The 21,809-nt window shown below is 54.8% G+C and overlaps 8 protein-coding genes across 8 annotated transcripts; 4 read left to right on the top strand and 4 right to left on the bottom strand.

Moving 5' to 3' along the window:
• Positions 1-395: 395 nt before the first annotated feature.
• Positions 396-2,759, top strand: CYME_CMQ176C (ATP-binding cassette, sub-family B, member 7, mitochondrial precursor; the record flags this gene model as incomplete). The annotated part of the gene is made up of 1 exon (XM_005538055.1): positions 396-2,759. One exon carries the CDS (start codon positions 396-398, stop codon positions 2,757-2,759), a length of 2,364 nt encoding a protein of 787 aa, XP_005538112.1.
• Positions 2,760-4,488: 1,729 nt separating this feature from the next.
• CYME_CMQ175C (mitochondrial ribosomal protein S9 precursor) lies at positions 4,489-5,379 on the bottom strand (the record flags this gene model as incomplete). The annotated part of the gene is made up of 1 exon (XM_005538054.1): positions 4,489-5,379. One exon carries the CDS (start codon positions 5,377-5,379, stop codon positions 4,489-4,491), a length of 891 nt encoding a protein of 296 aa, XP_005538111.1.
• A 1,695-nt stretch (positions 5,380-7,074) lies between these two features.
• On the top strand, positions 7,075-7,995 carry CYME_CMQ174C (hypothetical protein; the record flags this gene model as incomplete). The annotated part of the gene is made up of 1 exon (XM_005538053.1): positions 7,075-7,995. The coding sequence occupies one exon, from the start codon at positions 7,075-7,077 to the stop codon at positions 7,993-7,995; it is 921 nt and encodes a 306-aa protein (XP_005538110.1).
• Positions 7,996-8,056: 61 nt separating this feature from the next.
• CYME_CMQ173C (tousled-like kinase) lies at positions 8,057-10,756 on the bottom strand (the record flags this gene model as incomplete). The annotated part of the gene is made up of 1 exon (XM_005538052.1): positions 8,057-10,756. The coding sequence occupies one exon, from the start codon at positions 10,754-10,756 to the stop codon at positions 8,057-8,059; it is 2,700 nt and encodes an 899-aa protein (XP_005538109.1).
• A 2,443-nt stretch (positions 10,757-13,199) lies between these two features.
• Positions 13,200-14,096, top strand: CYME_CMQ172C (triose-phosphate isomerase; the record flags this gene model as incomplete). Its single annotated transcript, XM_005538051.1, has 1 exon — positions 13,200-14,096. The coding sequence occupies one exon, from the start codon at positions 13,200-13,202 to the stop codon at positions 14,094-14,096; it is 897 nt and encodes a 298-aa protein (XP_005538108.1).
• Positions 14,097-14,249: 153 nt separating this feature from the next.
• Positions 14,250-14,522, bottom strand: CYME_CMQ171C (Sm protein F; the record flags this gene model as incomplete). The annotated part of the gene is made up of 1 exon (XM_005538050.1): positions 14,250-14,522. One exon carries the CDS (start codon positions 14,520-14,522, stop codon positions 14,250-14,252), a length of 273 nt encoding a protein of 90 aa, XP_005538107.1.
• A 1,651-nt stretch (positions 14,523-16,173) lies between these two features.
• On the bottom strand, positions 16,174-17,388 carry CYME_CMQ170C (hypothetical protein; the record flags this gene model as incomplete). Its single annotated transcript, XM_005538049.1, has 1 exon — positions 16,174-17,388. The coding sequence occupies one exon, from the start codon at positions 17,386-17,388 to the stop codon at positions 16,174-16,176; it is 1,215 nt and encodes a 404-aa protein (XP_005538106.1).
• A 245-nt stretch (positions 17,389-17,633) lies between these two features.
• On the top strand, positions 17,634-21,284 carry CYME_CMQ169C (hypothetical protein; the record flags this gene model as incomplete). The annotated part of the gene is made up of 1 exon (XM_005538048.1): positions 17,634-21,284. One exon carries the CDS (start codon positions 17,634-17,636, stop codon positions 21,282-21,284), a length of 3,651 nt encoding a protein of 1,216 aa, XP_005538105.1.
• Positions 21,285-21,809: the final 525 nt, after the last annotated feature.

Genomic DNA, 21,809 nt, shown 5'->3' with positions numbered 1-21,809 from the left:
AGTTGCTGCAATGTCGACGACGGGTCCAAAGGGAAACCGCACCACCAGCAACACAAGCGAGAGTAATACAGGGAGCGACGCAACAAGAGCCGCTCATCCTCGGCGACGCGTCCACAGAGCTACACTCAGGACAGGGCGCCTGTTGCGTACGCTGAACGCGGTGCTTATAGCCCTGGTGTTCCCAAGAAGCCAACTGGACTGCTTGCGTATTTGGGCAAGTTCCGTCTGGTGTTCGGGCTTGTGGGACTTTTGTTTTTCTCTGGAAGGGGCGGTTTCCGAAGGCTCAACGAAACGAGTGCTGCACGCGGGTGCTACTGCAGGCAGGGAGCAGGCACGTCCCGTGTTGCGGCAGCCCGGTTGCTGCTCTCCATGCGTGCCCTGCTCTCGCTACAAATATGCACATACTTTTCAGGATAAGTACGTGCGTGTTTCCGCGAGTGGCATCGCGGAAGCGTGCTTGCAAGCTAAGCGCCTCGATCCAATGGTGGTGCTTGCAGCAAGGAAACGGTTGGACTCATGAGGTGCGTGCTCAGGAAGTGTCGCTGTATAGCATGCACAGCGCCCACTATACCAAAAGAGCAGCGAATGACAGAAACCGGGTGCAACGCTCACTCCTCTGGAACTCGGAAGCATTTCGCAGATCGCCTTTTCAGCGCGGTTGCCGGGTCCACGCGGGTTCACCAAGAGCACACGCACCGGAAGAGAAGCTCCGACGCCCTGCCGACGCGCCAGCTCCAGCATCCAAGACACTTGCCGAGCGCTGGCTGCTACTCCGACAGCGCTCGTCGGAGAAGGTAATGCGCGGGCTTCGCAGCCTCGGCCTCATTTCCGAGTCGGAATCGACATCAACGTCGTCGAAGCTTCTCCACAGCAACGCCGATATGGCTGGACTCGAGGGCGTCAAACCTGCCTCTTTTCGCGGCGTTGGGCGCATACTCAGCAGGTACGCGTGGCCTCGCGACAATCCAGTTCTGCGTCGACGCGTAGCGATAGCCGTTTCGCTACTATTCGTCTCCAAAATCCTTCTCGTGCAGGTTCCTGTGACATTCAAGATCGCAGTCGATATGCTATCGAAAGCGGTTGATCCCGCCGCAGCGTACGCGAGCACCTGGCCCGTCCTGATACTTCTCGCCTATGGACTAGCTCGTGGTGCAGCATCACTGACAAATGAGCTCCGCAATGCCATTTTTGCAACAGTGAGTCAGCGAGCGATCTCTGATTTGGCGCTGACGACTTTTCGCCGAATTCTGGACCTCGATCTGAGCTATCACTCGTCACGAAAAACTGGTGCGCTTGCGCGTACCATTGACCGGGGCATGCGTGGTATCGACTTTCTCATGCGGGCGATTGTCTTCAATATCCTGCCGACGATTCTCGAGGTTGGTCTGGTCTGCGGTATGCTCGCCTATAGCTGCGGCGAGCGCTATGCCATTATTGCCGGTGGAGCGCTCACGGCCTATACGATCTTCACGCTGGTGGTGACGCAGTGGCGAACGCAGTTCCGCAAGAGCATGAATATTGCTGAGAACGCGGCGAGCAATAAGGCCACTGATAGCCTCATGAACTACGAAACAGTCAAGTATTTTAATAACGAGTCCGTGGAAGCAGATCAATATGCAGCTTTTCTTGAAAAATACGGACGCGAGAATGTGAAAACGCAGGTGTCCCTCTCGGTGTTGAACTTTGGGCAGAACGCGATCTTTACCGTAGCTATGGCTGCGATGATGGTCATGGCGGCTCGCGAAGTCATGCAGGGCCAACTCACTGTCGGTGATATTGTGTTGGTGAATGGGCTCCTCTTCCAAATGTCGATGCCGCTGAACTTTTTGGGCACAGTATACCGGGAGGTTCGCCAAAGCCTAACGGATATGGAGATGATGTTTGGTGTGATGCAGCTGCGTCCGCGCGTCGTCGAGCTCGCGTCGGCGCTGCCGCTCTTCCTCGAGCGCGACGCTAGCATCGCTTTTAGGGGAGTGAGTTTCGCGTACCCGTCTTGGGCAGACCCACCGAGCACTGGTAGCACCGCTAGCCATCAGATCCTCCGGGAGATCTCATTCGATGTGCCGCACGGGAAGAAAGTGGCGATCATCGGACCCAGCGGCTGTGGAAAATCCACCATCATCAAACTCCTCTTCCGCTTCTATGATCCTGATCAAGGCTCGATCTACATCGGGGGACAAGATATCAAACGGGTGCAACTCGCTTCGCTCCGAAGAGCCATATCCTGCATCCCTCAGGATATCGTACTCTTCAACAACACCATCGAATACAACATTCGTTACGGGCGCATCGATGCAACAAAGGAGGAAATTGAGGCCGCGGCCAAAGCAGCCTACATCCACGACACAATCGTGGAGCATTTCCCACACGGCTACGAAACCATGGTCGGTGAGCGTGGCATTATGCTCAGTGGCGGCGAAAAGCAACGTATCGCTATCGCGCGCGCCATTCTGAAGAACTCGCCCATTCTCGTGTGCGATGAAATGTCGTCTGCCTTGGACTCGTCCACCGAACTGCTCATTCGTCATGCTATTCAGCAGGTAGCCTCGAACCGCACATCTATTTTCATTGCACACCGTCTCTCTTCGATTAGCGATGCAGATGAAATCCTCGTGATGAACGATGGCTGCATTATTGAACGAGGCCAGCATCAGAGTCTTTTGCGGGAAGGCAACACGGTGTACGCCCAGATGTGGCGAGCGCAGCAGTCTGAGGCGGCTGTGTCCCAGGACGCCAGTCTTGCGGAAAACATCCCATGATTGCCATGGAATGCTCGTGCAGCAAGCTTGCATCATGCGGCTCGTTCCGACTTGCACGCGTTCTAGGTAACGCGCCGCTGCTCTGAGGTCGCCTTGAGGTACCCCGTTACCCGGAACTAGGCGCAATCAGCACCCAACCTCGAAAAGCGCTCGTGGAGGATGCGAAAGTGGATCTATGAGTGCTGGCCAGCTCTTTGTGGTTGCATGTTGTTTCCGCGCAGGATTCCTCTTGATTTTGCTGCAGGAACGCGAACGAGTCCCTTTTCGATCCATGAAAGCGATCAATCAGGGTGATGATGCGGAGGTGTCGTTTTTCTCGACAGGATACGAATGGAGCATATCAGCGGATCACGATCGTCACCACAAGCATCCAAAGAGCATCAAAAAGCATTGCATTGTGCGTAATACCAGCATTCGAGAACGCGTACGAAAACCGAGTACTGGTACCGAGTACGTCCAGACACGATTCTTGACGCGCTGGATATCTGTCACCCCGCCTCGTCGTCGACGATTGGAGTCCAGCCAAAAGTCTCGATTTGGTCCAATACTGTAAGATGCTGAAAGTGCTCCAGCAAGCACGAGTAGTACGCTCGTTGTTCTGGCAAGCATGCAAGCTGTATGAAACACGTTACAGAAGACGTACATCAGTGATCGCTGCGCAGTGATATGCGTTCGTTTCTGGTTACTGATGCCAGCATGCGTTCATGCGTCTGCGTGAATATATACGTATCGATGCGTAAACGTAACAGTTCAAAGCTTCATATGCGTATCCGCGGGTCGATGGATGTGTTGGGGTGCATTCTGGAGCACCTGTTGCGATATACGCACGTTGTTTTTTCCCTTCGGTATGCAACTTGGGGAATGTATTCTGTAGATTGAAGACAGGTCGCACAACAAATTTGGGCTGTCATTGCCAGCTTACGGAAAAGCGTGTTCCATGCACAAGTCAGTCGTTCCCCGGTCAGCTGGTGAATGATCCATCCGTCTCGTAATGCTCGTCCTGAAAAGAATTGCACGAAAGAACAGAACGCATCAAACGCTGTCTACAAAACTACGTTCTTGTCAACGCATTCCACTCCATATGCTTTCCAGCAAATGGTAAGCAAGGAGTAAGAGGATGTGAAGCCTTCATACTGTGGATTCGAGCTCCGATAAAGAGATACGAATGGACACAGAACAACGCATACTTCTGTGGAAAACCCGTCACGCGTTGAACAGCACGTCATTGGCCTCGCGTTGAAACGCGTACACTTATAATCTTTCACGTCAAAGGTATTCCGTCCGCAGGTTCGTGCCATCAAATTGCTTTTTCGCGATTTATAGATGTTTTCGAAACGCATTCATTCGAAGAAATAGAAAATCTAAGGGAGTGATGTGGACATGGATTTCGGGATGCTAGAGGGCGGTTACTACTGGCTTCCTGAAAAGAACGAAAAGAATCCTCTTCTCGCCGACCATCGAGCGAAGACAATCAGAGGCCAGGAGACAGGGGCCTCGCCTCTCGCCTGGAGCAAGGCATTTGTATGGTACGGTTCAGGGATCCAGCAAGCTTTGAAAGCTTTATGTATATACAGCAAACGGATATGATTCGAGCAATATGTAGACGGTCACGCTGCGCAGTCATTCGACATCATAGAGTATCAGTGGACATGCCCCCGGGTCCTGCCATTTTCCGCGTTGAGACACCAGCGTTCGGCGCACAAGCTAACCGCAAGCAATCCTAGCCAGTTTATCGTTTGACCCATTGAAAGGCTCTTCTGGCCTTGTGCCTACCGTACTTTTTCCGCTCAACCATGCGAGGGTCTCGCGTGAGAAGACCTGCCGGCTTGAGTATACGCCGTAGCTCAGGGTCGTAATCCTCCAAAGCTCGCGCAATGGCAAGTCGAAGAGCCTCGGCTTGGCCGGTGATGCCCCCGCCGCGTGCAAACGCATGAACATGGAAACGGTTCTCCATACCGGTGAGCATCAGCGGGCGCATGATCTCCAAACGATGATCAACACGAAGGAAGTAATCGGCGATATCCTGACGATTGACGCGAAAGCGGGGTTCCACGAGCGTCTCATGATCGACTGCGGTCGACTGCGGACCTCCGGGCGACTCTATCGGGAAGAGACGCGCGACTGCAACGGCAGTCTTCCGTCGTCCAGTAGCGTTCACGGAACCGTCGGGATACAGACGTCGTCGACGTCGTCGCTGCTGTGCCTGCGTTTCGTTCGCGGTAGAATCGGGCTGCACTGTGGCGTTAGCTTCTTCGATTCGGGTCGAGTCGGCCAAAACTGTCGCAAGGCCCTGCGGGTCCAGCGCAATAGCAGCCTTGGCGCGGAGCTGCTCATCTAGACGCCGCTGAACGTCGACACTCTCCGAAGCAGGAGTCGAGTAACCACGTCGGCTCAGTGCCCCGCTTAATATGCTTCTCAAGCGCGGACTGCAAGCTATTTCGCGTGGCGACACAAGCCCGTGAACGCGAGCCTTGTTCTGCCACAAGTAGACGCTCTCGCCGACATAACTCGACTGGGTTAGGTTTCGGTGCTGCGCGGAGCCGAAAAGCTGCTCACCACGCAGCGTAGAAACTGGCAAGTTTGCTTTGAATCTTCTGCACCACCACCACCACCGTAGCATTGTGAGAAAGACTACGGGCGTGTGCAGTAGTGGCGACCAGCGCCCTATACGAAACGTCTCCCACTGACGTGCAGACGCCTCCCAGTTTTTCTCGACTGGCCACCTACTACTTCTTCCAATCTTGTCTCATATAATTCGACTTGAGAGGTTGTCCAATAAAGTTCTCTCGTGTCAACTCTGGAGGTCTCGTCTCCAGCACCGCACACCTCCTGATATTGATAGCGGCGTTAAAGTCACGATTCACAAACTCCATACGTTTCTTGCCGTCACTGGTTGTACTCACTAATGCAAGTAGTCCACGAACTTTCGCTCTCCTTTCCAGTTGCGCTTCTGTCAGCGGTCCGTGCTTTTTATATCCTCAGGGCTCCGCTGGCACTTTCCTAGCTCGACCTTCTGAAGTGTACACCCCAGTTCGTGGTGTGTATACGATGTTCGGAACTCATCTATAAGTATCGTAGCGAAACGAGGTGCACACGCCTTGTACGCTCATTCCGAGTTGCTGTAAACCGGAAACGAAATTCTCCACGACAAGCCATGAAAGTGGTGCTGTGGCTTTCTGCCAGACACGGTGGCTGCTTTTGCCGTGCCCATGGCCCTGCAGGCGTGTTTCGGGGTGCGCGGACTCCACAAAAGCCGCGAGTTCGCGCTGCTGCCCCAGCATCGGGGTGCTGGCGGCTCCACAGCACAGATACCTTATGATGTGCGGGCGGAGCATGCTGCTTCAGGACCGTGGGAACGACGCGCTCTCATGCGCGTTTCCCTTATGATCGAAGATGTGATCTGCAGAGTGATTGTGGCAGCAATCACGGAGCGTTTTGCATATCGACCGCTGATCTGGGAACTGCGGCCTGGGGCTCGGAGTCTCATGCCAGGAATAGTCCATATGCTCACGATCGGTACTGGAAGCGGGCGCGCTAGACACCATACACTGCTTTCTGCACGAGAACAGTGCTATGCTCGGGGCCGGCTAGAGCACCTCACGAAAAGTCAGCAGGAACATCGCTTTCAGGTACGGTGCATGACACGTGCTAGGCGAGAGCGATCCGTTTGCCAAGCGTTTCGGAATGCGGATTCGCTGTTCATGAGTGTCTTCCCGTAATACTGCCTCGTTGTCTCAGATCAGAGGTGCGCTTGTGCGAGTTTGTTTCGCTCTTGCGTTCTAGCGCGAGCGCGCCACCCTTTTGTCAAGTATCTGCATTAAGAGCGAATTTACAAATCTGCATTAGCGCTACACACATCGCAAATCTACTCCATAACCGAGGGAAGGATATGCGGGTCGCGTCATCGATTTCTCGACACCGCGTGTGTCTGCAGCACCCAGAGAAACGCAGCATCAGCACTAGTATCAGCACTAGGATCAGAGGCAGCAGCGTCAGAGGCATCAGAGGCACCAGCATCAGAGGCATCAGCGCCAGATGCACCAGAGGCACCAGCATCAGAGGTATCAGAGGCACCAGCATCAGCAATAGCATCAGAGGCAGTAGCATCAGAGGTATCACAGGCATATCGTGTCAAAATGCCGCCGAGAGGCGCGGGCGCGCGCGCGCGCACCTCCTCAGGCCGTCGATACGCAGCGCAGACTAGCCAGTTGTCCGCGGGTGCTTACCTCTCGCGCCCCAGCGCCTGCGGCGACAACGTGGCACGCTGGTCGGCACTGCCACTTGTTGAGCGTTTACTCTGATTCTTTACAATCCCATGAGGGAGAATGAAGCGGTGAAACCGACAATTCAAGCGGTGTACCTCGCAGCAGGGCTTTCTTCCCGGTTTGGCGGGCGCATCAAGTGCCTCCAGGAGGTGGGTCGCCACGGCGAGACCCTCCTGGAACTCTCTGTTCGTCAACTCTGCGAGGCCTATCCAGCGATATCGAGTCTCGTTTTCGTGGTGTCGGAGGCTACACACTTACCGATTCACGCCCTCATTGGCGAACAGTTTTATGGGCTCCCAGTATACTTTTGCGTGCAACGGGTACCGGCGTGGCGAAAACGACCGCTGGGCACCGTGGACGCACTGCTTGCGGCGCGGGAGCATATTCATGGACCTTTCATAGTGCTGAATGGTGATTCCTTATACGGAGTGGCAGCTCTGTCACTGGTATGCAATCACATTACGGCGGCGAAAACCGCGTGCATGCCTGGATACAAGTTGCGCGAAGTGCTGCCCAAGGAAGGGCGAGTTAACCGTGCCATCGTTCAGACAGATGAGCGACACCGAGTTTTAGAAATTGTCGAACAGTACAACATCGGCTTCGAAGATATTGAGGAAGGTCGCTATACTGGCGACGAGCTCACGAGTATGAACGTTTTCGGCTTCCACGATACGAGCATCTTCGCTCGGGCCGACGAGCGGTTTCGACGCTTTCTGTCCGAGCTGGAGGCACTGCGTGACGATCATCATCTTCAGCAGCAGCAGCAGAGCGTGAAACGGTGTAGCACTGACGAGAACGACGTGTACGCGCACAAGGAATACATTCTGTCCACAATGTTGAACGAGTTGCTCCACGACGCACAGATCGAGCTCATGGTGTTGTCGTGCAATTCTATTCGCACGCCGCTTGAGCTCACGAACCCGGGTGATTTCGCGTTTGTGAAGAATCATCTCGATCTTGTGGGTCTGTAGGTTGTGAGCTCCATGGGTTTGCAGGCGAAATTCAGGACACCACTGGCTTTCGGGTGACCATTTAGGACATCGTTATAGTCCCTCGAAGATAGTGGTGCATCGCAATAGAGCGAATATCGGGTCGATCCATTTGATTTCGCGTGAGACATAGACGGATAAAATCTTTGGCCTCCGTGGATACCGCTGGCTTTGCCGGAAAGAAGAGGTCTCGATCCGACGCTTTGAGGATCGTGCCATCACGCAGAATTCGTTCCTGGGAAAGGTCGTTTCCGAATGGCTTGACACCGTAAAGAAGCTGGTACAGGATGATACCGCAACTCCAGACGTCCACCTTGTTGCTGATTCGAGGACCCGTGGCGCCGCTCGTAGCAGAGATGCCCTCAAAGCACTCTGGGGGCAAGTACCAGTAGGTGCCAGCGCCTTGCGAAGTTAGTTCCATTCCATCCATGGTGTTCAGGTTCTCGTCCATGATCTTGCTGAGGCCAAAGTCCGTGATGCGGACCTCTCCGTTTGTGTACAGAATGTTACCAGGCTTGAGATCGTAGTGAATGATCCGTTTGGGTTGTGAGTTCAAATAGAGGAGAGCGCTCAACACCTGTGCAATGATGGACTTGGCCTCGCGCTCCGATACGTGATGGTTCATCCGGAGATAGGTGTCGAGGTCACAGGCCTCACCGCAGTACTCGAGTACTGTGCAAAAGGTGTGGTCGTCGATCTCAAACACATCGTACAAGCTCACGATACGGGGATGTTTGAGCGTCGCATGGATTCGATACTCGCGGGTAGCGTGCTTGATGTAGTTGCTCTTCCGCGATTCACTCCAATAGGCGTGGAGCTGGTGGATTTTGCATGCGACATACCGGGCCTGCTCGATATCGTAGGCTTTCCAGACTTCAGAAAAGCCACCGCGACCGAGCAAGCGGAGAAGAAGATACCGATCGGCAAGCAGTGGAAATTCTCGGAATCGAGAGGCACTCTCATCGCGAACGCGTTTCAGTTCACGCAGAAGCATTGCGCGTTCGCATTCCAGTTTCGCTCTCTCTTCGGCGAGAGCGGCTTCATCTCGTTTCAGAAGCTGAATTCGCACGCGAAAGATCTCTTCTTGTTCTGCGATGTACATAGACAGCCATTGCGGGGCATCTGCAGTGGCATCATTTTGACCAGGAGCGGGGCGGCGCAGTCTGCTAAGCTCTTTCCGTGACCTCTCGATGGATTCTCGCTCCGCGGCGATGACGTTTTGACGCTCACTCAGACGCTGAAACTCAGATCCGTCCTCCCACACTTCTTGCAGGGCAGTGCCGCTGCGAGCAATAACTGGTTGCCCTAACCTCTGACACTTTTCAGCGACTAGCCGGGCGTTCAGCCCTCGCTCGAGTCGGCCTTGCTCCCGCAGGGCATCCATCAGCGCATTTCGGAGTGCACCGGCGGTGCGTTCTACTTGGGAGAGGCGTTCCTGTGTAGACTCGAGCTCGAACGCCACAGCACGTAGCTCCTCGAGCTGTGTGGAGAGCCCTTCGATTTGGAGCACATACTGGTTGTGGATTTCTTCCACAGAGGCGGTGGCTTTGACAAGCCGCGCGTCCTGCTGACCCGCGATGCTCTGCGATCCAGGAGCGTCATCCGCAGCGCTCACCCTGCTGCTCCCGCTCTCAATGGAATCCATCTCAAACGTGCAGGCTCCGGCCGATGCACTTGGCGTCATTTTCTCCGCTCGCGAAAAAAACTGATCCAGTGTGAGGCCGTTGTTCTCCTCCGCAGCAGGCACGCGCGCTTTTCTCTTTCGGGGCCTATTCATGGTGCTTTGACCCGCGACCGCGGCAGGGGTCGTCCACTCTTGCGCATGGCGAGCCGGCTCGCTTCGACAGCTTCTCTCCCCGCTGTTGGAAGCTACCGGCGAACTGCTACGATCGACGGTTGCTGCTGGAGTCTGCGACGGTGTCTGCGAGCCGAGCTCTGTCTGGCATCCACTTCTACCTTCGAATCGCGAGACGGTTAGAATAGTCTCCGCAACGCTGCAAGAGTTGCCGGGACTCGTTGACTGCGAACCGGGCGGTGGCGTTGCGCCAGCTTCACACCCGCGGCGGTGACAGCTCTCAGGGCAGCGCAGATCGTTCTCGTTTCTATGTTCTGGAGTACGGTCGTGAATCTCCGCCTGGAACCTGTTGTCCGTACATGACGAAGATTGACCAGGATGCAGCTGGTCTGTGTGTTTCCCGCTCGCATCTACACTCGAGGCATCCGCGCATTCTGCGGCCCCTGACGTTATCGTCGCCGCTGCTACGACATCGACTTTCCCAGGCACTCGTTCGCCACGCGGTATCGGAGTTCGCCGAGTTTCACTACCTGACTTGGAATCACTCTGTCCTGGGCGACACACCGAAGAGCCGCAACCATCTGCAGCGGCTTTGGCGCAATACACCCAGGTTTCCGCTTCTGGCGTCGCGAGCTTCGCGGCAGAGTCCGCCGGCGCACCAGCTCCTGCTGTCACCAGTTCTTCTCCAGAGTAGTTCCCAGAAAGCCTTTCAAAACCCTCCACACAAAAGCGAGGTTTTTTGTTGACTAGAAGCACTTCGCTCTGGGCAGTACGCGCATCCCAGGGGCGTGGATTGAGCCGCCGCTCCAACAAGGCTAGCTTCTCGCGTAGCGTCTGCGTTGATAGTCTTTGACTGCGATAGACTAGAGGTTCGCGGAAGGTTCCATAGGATTCGTCATGAACACATTCTGTCTCAATTTCAGTATGGCATTCAAATACGCTGCTCATTGAGCACTATGTTCAAAGAAACCCAGGCTTGGATAAGCGCAGCAGCCGCGCGACACAACTCGCTGTCTTGCCACGCGGAGCTGCTCGCCAGGCGCAACACAGCGATCATCGGCGGATCTGGCGCGCGCTGCTCGAAAGCGCGCCAAAATGCTGTGAAAGTCACCACGGATTTCGCTTCCACAGTCAAGGAAGCGGAAACGTTTCGCGGCCATACAGAGTAAATGAATACCCACGTGCAGACGCTTCCCAGGCGTTTTTGACCGGCCCCCTGCTGTGGGGGTTCAGCTTGCCCTTGTACACTTTGACACTGAGAGGTTGCCCCATAAAGTTGGCTCTCGTCAGTTCCTTGGGTCTCGTCCTCAGCACTGCATATCTTCTGATATGGATGGCAGCGTTGGAGTCTCGGTTCACGAACTCCACGCGTTTATTGACGACGATGGAACGCATCAGTAGCAGAAGTCCTTGAAATCGCGCCCTCTGTGGCATTTAGCGCTCTAGCGGCGCTCTGTGCTTTTCGATCGCCGGAGCGCTCCGCTGCCTTCGTTGCATCTCGACCTTCTGAAGTGCACACTTCAGCTCATCCGTTGGATGGTTTATTTCTTTAGATGAACGCAATTCTTGATGCCCCTTGGTGAGGACTTTCTCAGAGGGAGAAGGATTTGCGCAAGACAGATAAAATGTACCCGGTGTGTCACCATGTGCTGAACGCTTCAGGGATTCGCACTTGAAACTATCATGACGTTTCAGGGTAAAAACACTCCTTCGATGTGGCTGAACCACGGAATGCACGTAGGAATGAAAATCAGCTCTGCCCCGATAAAATCGGCGAAAGCCCGACCGCTAGGGAAATTGGAAAATGCCACTTTGTCCAATGGGCGGACGTCGCCAGACGTCAGGGTAAAGTCTTCAATGATTCGATACAGTGTTTGGAGCTATTGTATGAACCTTGTCTACTAGCGGAACTGAGGCCGCGAAAAGAATCCACTCCAGCTAGAACAGATAGTGTCCTCGTTCTCTTAAAGTTCGGTAGTGCATACATCGTGCTCCCTGCTCCGCGAATACCCGTACACGCTCTGACCGTTTCGTCAAGAGGAAGTCTTATCACCTTAAAAAAGCAACTCGAGGTTCCAGTGCTTCGTACGGATCCCGACGTTCTAGGAACTCTGTCGTTGCTATTTCGGTACAAGACGGCAGTGCATGAACTAGCACTCTCCTTGGCGACTGCATCCCCATGTTTTTTGGTCAACACGCTCAAGCTATTGAGAAGCAGAGACGCCCGCGGCGGCTATCAGCGTCACTTTTGCTTTTTAGAGCGTGATCTATTGGTCGTTTTCTACCATTGACTGCAAGCACACTTAAGGAACATCAGTTCTTTGCGTGGACTGCACATACATGTTTATTCCGTTATTCCGCAACCATCTGAGCACTGTTGTATGACTGACCTGAGGGAGGAATGCGGTCTCTCTTACAATGTTCAGTAAGGAATTAATGTCCAGCACGTAATTCATCCACGATCTATACAAAGCGTTGCATCGTGATGTCGATCTCCTGCTATACACTGCACCGGGGATGAACCAACTCCGAGTTGTACGCTTCTGGTGACCGCCTTTGTCGTGTCCGATAACAATTAAACAAGAAACGTTGCCATCTGTTCCAGCTCTGAGATTCTTTCGAAGGTTTCCCAGGCATACAGCCTCGAGGTTCTGAAATGGAGCATTAGGGACTTGTCGATTCATACGCAGTTGGAGAGTTCTCGGCCGCCTGTTCGGGGCAACTGCTTTGACCAGTTCGCCGCTGGCACTCGTGCCATCACCGGAGTAAAGCAGATCTGCGGCGCAATCAAATAGGTTTTTGTAAACTAACGGATACCTTTATCTGATGCATACGTACGAGCCTCCGTTCTTCCTCTATCGCTATTTATAGTATATGCGTACACGGTATTCTTGCAGGGTTTCGGTCTTTCAGGTTCAATCAACGCTTTGACGAAGCGATTCATTGCGCTGGATTCACGGACGATAATACTTGGCAACGGCCGTTCGCAACTCGATCCACAAAAACCGTGCTGAAAGCTCACCGAACATCTCGCGTGAAACAATCGATTCCGTTCGAATAACAAATCCTCCGCCATTTGAGGCCATTCACGGAATGGCATTCGGCAGCTGCATGACACATCTCACACAATACGCTGCTAAAGTTTACTGTCTCTTCGGTATGCGTGGAAAAGGGTCTCGGACTTGGAATGTAGTCATCGCAGCGATCGCTTCCAGCGTAGCGTGCGTCACCGCTGGCATGAACGGGGCGAGCGCGTCGTATGCGCTGCCTCGAAAGGCGATCAAGAAAAAAATGTATAAACACGCACATTACTGGACACCGTGGATAGTCTCGGCGACTTGCGCTCATCGGCTGCATCAGTGGCCAGCAACGACGGGTTCGTACTCCAAACATGTTTGTGACGCTCGGTGTGCCAAGCCGCGCAGTCAGTAGCAAGGCGGAGAGCTACGCACAGCGCTTGCGCATCGTAAGAACAGCACGTACACGTCTATTCATGTCCGCCCAAAGCGCCCGGAAGTTCTTCGTGGGTGGCAACTGGAAATGCAACGGTTCGAAGCAGTCCGTCCAGGAGCTGTGCGAAGCGTTCAACGCTGGGAAAAACATCGACTTTAACAGGGTCGAAGTCGTTGTCGCACCGCCATCGGTTTATGCCATGTTGACGAGATCGATTTTGCGGCCTGATTTCGGGGTAGCACTGCAGAACTGCTGGGTCGGAAAACCGGGAGCGTTCACCGGTGAGGTTGCGGTCGAAATGATCCGGGATATCGGGCTTAGTCACGTGATTCTAGGGCATTCGGAGAGGCGTCATTTACCGGAAATACGGGAAAGCGATGACGTCATTGGTCGCAAAACAAAATACGCTATCGACAAAGGCGTGCACGTGATTCTGTGCATAGGGGAACTCTTAGAGGAGCGCGAAGCCGGCCGCACCCGGGAGGTCAATGAGCGGCAGCTCTCGGCGGTAAGGGCACATCTCAGCGCCGACGACTGGGCCAAAGTGGTTATTGCGTACGAGCCTGTCTGGGCCATTGGAACTGGCAAGGTTGCGACGGCGGCTCAGGCACAAGAGGCCCACTCGGAAATCCGCAGCTGGATTCGTCGGCAGGTCAGCGAAGCCTGTGCGTCACAGATGCGAATTCTCTACGGTGGCTCGGTCACCCCGGAAAACTGTCTTGAACTTGCTGCGCAGCCTGACGTCGATGGTTTTCTGGTCGGTGGGGCGAGTCTGAAACCCACTTTCCTCGATATCGTAAGGGCGTATCAAGCGAAGGAAACCGTAAGCGTATAACCCCGAGACGGATGCGTCTGTGGATTGAATGATTTGCAAGGGAGTATCCCTCGATCTGTGCATCCCTGGGGTTCAGCCCTGCGGTAACTGCTCGGAATACGGCGACAAACTGCTGCATCGCAAACGTTCGGAATGGATCCGAAAGAATGCTGATCAAGATAGAGGCGGGACCGGCACTGTGGATCGAAGGTCGCGGATATAAAGAACGTTATTACAGCGAATGATCATGTCGCCTAGCGGAAGGCTTGAGCCGTCCGGCTGAAGCTCCTCCGCATGCTCCAGCTCCAGGTTGAAGTACGAGTCATACGATGCGAGGAGGCCGGTGTACTCCAGGTCCCATTTGAGGCGCACGGACACCCTGTTTCCCTGGAGCGCGCTCAGAAGGTTTGTGGGCTTCACTGCCTCTGCGAAACCAGTCGCAGTCATTGCCCCGCACTGCCTGGGTTCGGGGAACGAAAGTTCGGCTTGGCACAGTGGCGAGAGTGTGTTCAACCTACTTCAGTCAAGCCAGGCGGACCAGCGCTGTAAAAGCGCTGACTCGTGCCCCCTGGTGAACTCGTCGGAAGCAAGCACTCTGCCAAAGAGAGCTAAAGAGAAAAAACCCTTCAGTGCCCTTGAATGAACCAGTCTTGCTCTTTCGAAACTTCCGGTGCACTGGGGCACCTTCCTCGAAACGCCTCTTGGAAGTAGCACAACAGAGAGAAACCGAACAAACGAGCAAGTTAAGTTCTGTCAGTACGTTCGTATCTGTCCATACGCTGAAGCCCGCTGCACCCGACACCGGCAGAGGCACGTTTACGTATGTTTTCACGTTCTGAAGAGCGTTCTGCTACGTTCGGAGACAACAAGTTTCAGAATCTAACCTATTTTACAGCGTCTAATCCGCGCGCGTGCTTCTACGTTGGCGCTGGTTTGTCACCAGGCATGATGCCTGGTTGCGAGCGCGAGCGCCACGAGCAACGAGTCAAAAAGGTTGCTCCGTACTTGGGCCTGTCACTGGCGTCATCGTGAAGCAGCCGCTGCATGTTGCCCAAGTGCCGAGCAGCGAGCCAAAGAGTTGAACGCATCTTTCCGAACAGAACGATGCATCAGGCGTTGTGGCGCATGCTGCTTATGGGACTCTTGTGTGACGCGGCTGAACTTGCGGGCGGCAACGATAACTGGTACGGTTCCTGGATGCAGCTGTTAGCTAGGGACTTGCCACAGAACGGTGGCAGCGGCTGAACCAATACATACACTTTGGGAGTGTTGCGTATCACCCGTCGGTCACGACGCTGGCGCTAGCTCCGCACGTGCACTTGCCGGATGCATACTTGTGTTAGGAAGAACAGAGGAGCTCTTGTATTGCCCAGTGAGGAATTGCTTCAAGCCACTTACGTGCCGCGGTGATGGGGCAGAGTCTTCGTCTGCAACTCACAGGGTAAACCACTTACCTTCTAAAGACGGATTCTGAGCGACGAGCCCCAGGGCAAAACGAGGCGACTTTTTGAAGCGGGGCGCCTGCCAAATGCAGCGCTCTTTATCAGTAGGCAGCGGATGCAGCGGCAAAGTTCGTGCCAAGCCTTGTCGGTTTCGTTTGGTCACTCCATGTACTTGTAGCTCCATTGGTAGCGCCATAAACTGTGCAAGTTCTCGATGGTTTCGTCTGACCATCCTGTGTGTTTAAGGCAGCACGGAGCATGAGTGGAGCTATGCGCATCGCAGCGCTCGCGATGACCTCATGTGCACTGCACAGTGCTTTCGTTCGCCCAGTTCGGAAGCATCCTCCTTCCGAACATGATTCAAGCATTCAGATTTCTGTGCTATTCTGAAGATATGCGACGCAGAAGAAGGATGCTCCACGCGCCAGTTTCCCGAAAAGATGCAACCATTCCGCTTTCTGGGGTATTCTCAGGAGATCCGACCCAGAGGATGCAGATTCGGTGCTCCAGCCTCAGTGAATGAGACGATTGCGGACTCGCGGCGTGTTTCCTCCGACTCTAGACGGTCTTCATGCAAACAAAACCTACCATTCTACGATCTGGAACAAGCACACCAAAATTTTACATGGAATTAAGCGCAACACACGCACAACGGGTCAGCAGTGATCCTCACGCAAGGTGCCAGACGCTCCGTCTGGACGTGCAAACGCCAATCCGAGGCGACGGGCAACCGTATCTGGTCCTCCGTACTCGGCAATCTCGGTCTGCAGCTCAAGATCCAACTCGGATAGAGGCGGGAGTTCAGGGATTCCATCGACTGCTCTGCCCCGCTGGTAACAGGCATCCAGGAGCCGGACGGCAAGCGCCAGGGAGAACGGGCCCCATTTCAGATCCGCCTCTCGCCTTCTGCGAGAAGGAGGCACATACAGCCCGAACCTCGCTGCAAACACGAGCGGACCCCCGTGTCGTCGAATGAGTCGTGCGAGATCCTCACGGCCTTGTCGCTGGAGTTCAGCGATGCTCGGCATTTCGTTGCCCTTATTGGCAAGGTTCAAATAGGCACGCAATTCTCGCAACAGATCACGCATTTCCAGCACGTATTCCCAGCTGGCAGAGTCACGAAGCTCGCATATTTCAGCCACTGCTCGACTGCCGCCGTGGTACTCTATGGAAATAATCAAGTCGAAGCGTCCAGCCTTTGCCAGGATACGCTCCGGGGGCATCACGCCCGGCGTGACCGTTCGCTCCGCGATGAATTTCAAGAGCTCCCGTTTCAGCTCTTGGAGAGGCAGAGGCTTTAATCTACGCATGCTCGCCCAGCTGACCGGCTTTTGCTGCTCAATGCAACAGTTCAGTTCGCGAGCAATAGCGGCATAGCCGCCCGGCGTACTGCAAATGACGTTGGCCAGAAGCGGCTCGTATTCACGGATCAAAGACAAGTTCGGAAGGGTCTTTCCAGGTAACCCGAGCTTCCGAGCAAGTCCTTCCAACTCTGGTTTCAGAGACCGAGCGACCCGACGAGCATCTGAAACTTTTCGCTGCGGACTCGCCTCCTGCCAGGAGGCGAACGGCGCCTTTGCCTCTGGATCGTCTAAACGCGCAAGTTTCTGCAGAAACGCCCGTTTACCACCGTGCAATCGAAGTGCTCGGAGAATCGTATGACCTCCGTTATATCCGTGCCTTCGGAGCTCATATTCAGTTGGAAGACGATCGTTCGGGAGCCCGAACCTTGACTGAAACAACCTAATTTGCTGTGCTACCAGGACAAGGTCCTTCCAGTAACCGCTTTTCTGTCGCGCTCGATGCGGTGCATCATCAGCTTTCTTATTTGGATCGTGCTGCTTCAAAAAAAGGATCAAGAAAGCGCTCATAGAGCGGTCGATCCTGCCCGAAGCGCACGACAGCGTACCATCACTGCCGGTACGAGTTTGGCGGCAGGCTTCCGGCACAGTCGAGGGATGCAATCGCAGCAGCAGCAGCAGCAGCAGCAGTGCTCGTAGGAGTGCTCGTGAGCCGAAGCATTGCGAGTATGGTGTTTGACGCTTGCACAGGAGAGCGTGGGCGTGTATCCAACGTGAACATCATAGCGTCGTCTTCTAAGAGTCCTTCGGTCTAGATGAACCAAGACGAACGTGCTCGGAAACCAGCAAATTGTCGGCAAAAAGCACGGCTGCTGCTTTCTACGGAGCAACCTGGAAACGCAGCGTTCATCCGAACGCTTCTCGAGCTGGCTTCTCATTTACAGCGAGTTCGGTCGCAAACTTCATTTTCGGATGTCCGCGAAAGTCTTGTGCACACCACAGAGGTGCTGCAGAGGGTTCAAATTGATTCGCAGTGCCTAGGGCGGAGCACAGAAGTCTGTGTTTCTGTGCTCTCGGCACTCTTCTTTTCCGTTGCTGTTGTACTAGAGCGACTTGTTGACTCCAGAACGGCCCTAGCCGACACGCTGATCCGAACTTTGAGCACAGCGTTTTCGGTTCAGAGCGCGCCTCTGGATGAGCAAGTTGTTGACGCTTCCGTTCCACAGCTGGAGGCAGCACTTTGGCGACGTTTCGAGAGTCTTCCTCTTAATATGGTTTCCGGGTCTTCGCCTCAGGTATGGAAGCACACAACGGGCACTTGTTCGCAAGTTTTCACAGAGCCCGCGCAGGTTGCACTCCGTTGTGTAGCCAGCTGGGCTCGCGCTCGGACTGACCAAACGCGCGGGATCGAAGCGCCCGTGGCTCGCGAGCCGTCAACCCAGGAACTGTCGCTCGAGTCAGGCATGTTCGGCAATGGAAGCTCGACATTCAATGAGAATCTGAAGAGCTTATCATCCAGGAAGGTGACGCTCGAAACAGGCAGGCTCGATCATGAAAACTTTGCGCTCGATGACGATTTGAGCAGCCCGCTTGCAAGCCAGATTCACTCTCATGTAGGGGATGCTTCCGGTGAACCAAAGCGTCTGGCGCAGCTGGACCTGCCAGAGCAGCATGATAATGCGGGAGGCGTGCTCATACCGGATACTGTAGTTCGAACGCGGAATCCATCTCCTCCCAACAATGACTCGATGCAACATGCCTCTGATTCCAATGGACAGAGCAGCCATGTAGACCGCCTCTGGGCCGTTGCTCACGACAATCAACGCAAACTAGAGCCGAAGCAGAATGCCTGCCCAGTTATACGAGAAGCGGCGGAGGCGAATGCTGCTTTCAAGGAAGCGACGTGCCTCAAGGGTGGTCCTCGTGCGCAGCGCAGGCTCACGGCCGGCTGCAGACATTGTTTTCCGTGTGCAGTTCTATCCGAGGCTTTGAAGCGTGCAGGCCGCGGTGCCATCTCTTGTATTCTCTTGTTCCTTTTGGAGCTGTCTCGTTCCAGAGCACAATGGCAGCAGCGAAGCAGCGCCATTCGCCTCTTGCACAGATTTATTGCATTCTTGCCTCAAGACGAGTTGCGCCAATGCTTACCTGGTATCAGTTCGGGTTTGTGCTCGGTCATTGCAGGCGATGCCCAAACAAGAGCGCTGGTTATTGCAGAGGCTGCTACATGCTTTGGGACCCTGTTCGCACGTGCACTGGAACCTTCTCTAGGAACAGAGGTAACTGGATCGATGACGGCGCCAGCGTCAGTCACCAGCGGATGCAACTGGCAACAAACCAAGTCCGCAGTGGGCATCGTCTCTCCCGAGCACGCTTCCCCGGTGCCTTCCAAAGCGGACACAAAGCACTGGATTCACGCTGTAGCTCCAAAATTGCAAGCGCTTCTCAATCGGATTCTCGTCGAAAACTGCAATGCGTTCTCCCTGCACCATCATCCGTCGGCGTTGGTGCAGGCGGCTGGTGTGTATCTTTGCACTGTAGTGCTCGAATCCATTCGGATGCAGGATGCGTTTGCAGATGACGTGCCAATGCTGTTTGCAAACCTGGCGCTATATCTCACGAGCGAACATCACCAGGTTGCTGTGCTCGCTGCCCGTGCACTGCGATTTATCGAAGCGCTCTATGATAGCGTATTAGCGGAAAGAGCGCTAGACGGGATCGGCGAGGATTTGGGGGAATTCTCCGACGACCCGGAGCGTCCTTGGCATCGCAGGCGAATGAGGTGCGCTGCTGGCCTTCTCGTGTACCTGGGACAGTGTCAAAGAGCGTCTGCGCTGCCGCGCCTTGTTCAGTATCTCTACGAGCGCAGGAATATCCTCGATCTTCTGCTAGCTATTCATGACAGTGATGCACGTGCGGGCCCTGCTAGCCCAGGGGTTTGGATCCTGGAAGCCGCTAGCGAGGGCGCTCCGCCAAACGCTCGCCTCTTCCCTGGGGAACGCTGTGATCTGGTTCAGTTGCTGGGCTATGCGGGAGCCATGGACCCGCTTCTGGACCCTATGCTCGGCCGTCTTGATAGTCGGAAAAGCGATGCCCAAGCCCAGCATTTACAAAGTCTGCTGTCGTTCGCTAACAACCTATTACAGGGGTCGCTTTCCCGAGAGCATCCGGACGCAAGCCAGGCTGTGTCCAATCGATCGAATGGCGACGACCTTCTCTCTGTCTATCTGGAAATCGGCGAGGAATCTCGACACGATCCCGCGACTCTCATCCAGATCCTTCGGGGCATACGGGTATATGCTGCTTGGGCAGCGCGAGACGTTGTGGATTTCCGGCGTCGCTGTTTGCACAAGTATATGGCTTTTGTAGCCTCAGTCAGTTTGCCCGTTGCAACCTCAGCTAGCCAAATGACTGCCCCTGTAGAAGATAAGATCCCTCGGAATGCGTCGCTTGCCGCAGATTCTGAACTCGAACCTGGTTCCGGCAGTGCTGCTGACACGAATGCCCTGGCGACGGCGGCATCACAAACGTTGCAGGTTCTTGCAACTGCCGCCGGCTTCGCCAGCGTCGAGTCTCTGGTTCGGGCGCAGTTGAGTTTCCTCATTCGAGTTGTATCAACTGAATCGGCGAGACGGTTTTTCTTTTCGATCGCGGGGCCAGAGTCTCTCGTACTTGTCTCGGATGAGCTGGTGGATATCGGTCGCGGCATCGCGTTTCTGTCTGAGGAGCGTGCATTGCGTAACCTGGAACTGCTGGACACGGTTTGCGCAGTGCTCGGTCGACACCCATGCTTGCGGAGCGACAGCGAGCACCGCGCCGATGCAGATGACGTCGAAGAGGATCCCTCGTTGCTCCGTCTCGCACAGGTCGTCGAAAGTGTCGGGAGCGCTGCACTCGCTGCCACTGAGAGGCAGAGCCCAGAGCTCCGCCGCGCCGCCTTGCAGCTCCTGCACGGCTTGTTAGAGAGCCTCGCGTCGAACCAGAGGTTGCTCCTGCCCATGGTAGCCAGGGTTCTCGATCACGTGCCGCGCTGCATGCTCCAAACTCGTGCGGATGTGCGCATAGCTGCATGTGATGTGATCGAGCTCGCGTTCATTCTCGTGCCGTGGTTCGCAAGCAGTCGCACTGATAAGATCTGGGCTACGATGTCGCGCTTGCTTCCTCAGCCGCTTCGCACAAACGCCCGTCGGAGAGAATCCCCGGGAACTGCCCGCGAGCATGAGCCACTTCAACTGGTCCGCGGCATCACCTGGGCGACGATTACGCGTGTGCTGCAGTGTCTATGCAAGATCCCGGTGAACTCGTTGCGGAAACATGAGCAAGCAATTCGGGCTCAGTGTTCAGCGATACAGCGCTTCACCAGCCGGAGCATCTCCGTACAAGCTCAATCGGATTTCGCTCTGGCTCTCTCGGCCGCACAGCAACTGGTGTCTATTCTTGCCGCGCAGTATCCTGAGGCCGAGGCTTAATGGATACATATCCCGCATCAGGCATGACCACAGTAGCGACTGGTCTCGGGGTCCCGGTTTCCGTGGCTTCAGAGCCCCGTACGGATGGCGTGCTGGAGCCTCTGATGGACTCGTAATCATCCTGATATATAGAAAGAGGAAGTTATGGACTTGGTGCTTCTTTGCTCCCATTAGTTTCTCGTCTTCGCAAGTCGACGAAAAGGGAGGAATATTTTAACCTGTTTGGCTCACGTCTCATTGGCGATCGCTTGTCCAGGGGTTGTGTTTCAGAGTCGCGGCTGTGCAACAATCCAGGGCGACCGATAAAGCAGCAGCACACTCCTTCAGGCCACGTCTGTGAGAACGTCGGAGACCCGATGCAATCAAACCGGCGCACTCTTTATCGGGAAACTTCTACCCGCGCCTCGAGAAACACGTCGCTTGCTCTCGAGAGAGCGTGTTGGTCGAAACTCGACAAGTGTACACCTTCCGACAGTCGCCACTTGACTCTCTGTACAGCCTACAGGAAAGACAACTGTACCCGAT

Source organism: Cyanidioschyzon merolae, chromosome 17, assembly GCF_000091205.1.
Source record: "Cyanidioschyzon merolae strain 10D DNA, chromosome 17, complete genome".
NCBI lineage: Eukaryota > Rhodophyta > Bangiophyceae > Cyanidiales > Cyanidiaceae > Cyanidioschyzon > Cyanidioschyzon merolae.
Note: the sequence above shows the minus strand (reverse complement) of the source record. Positions and strands in the feature narration are given on the sequence as shown.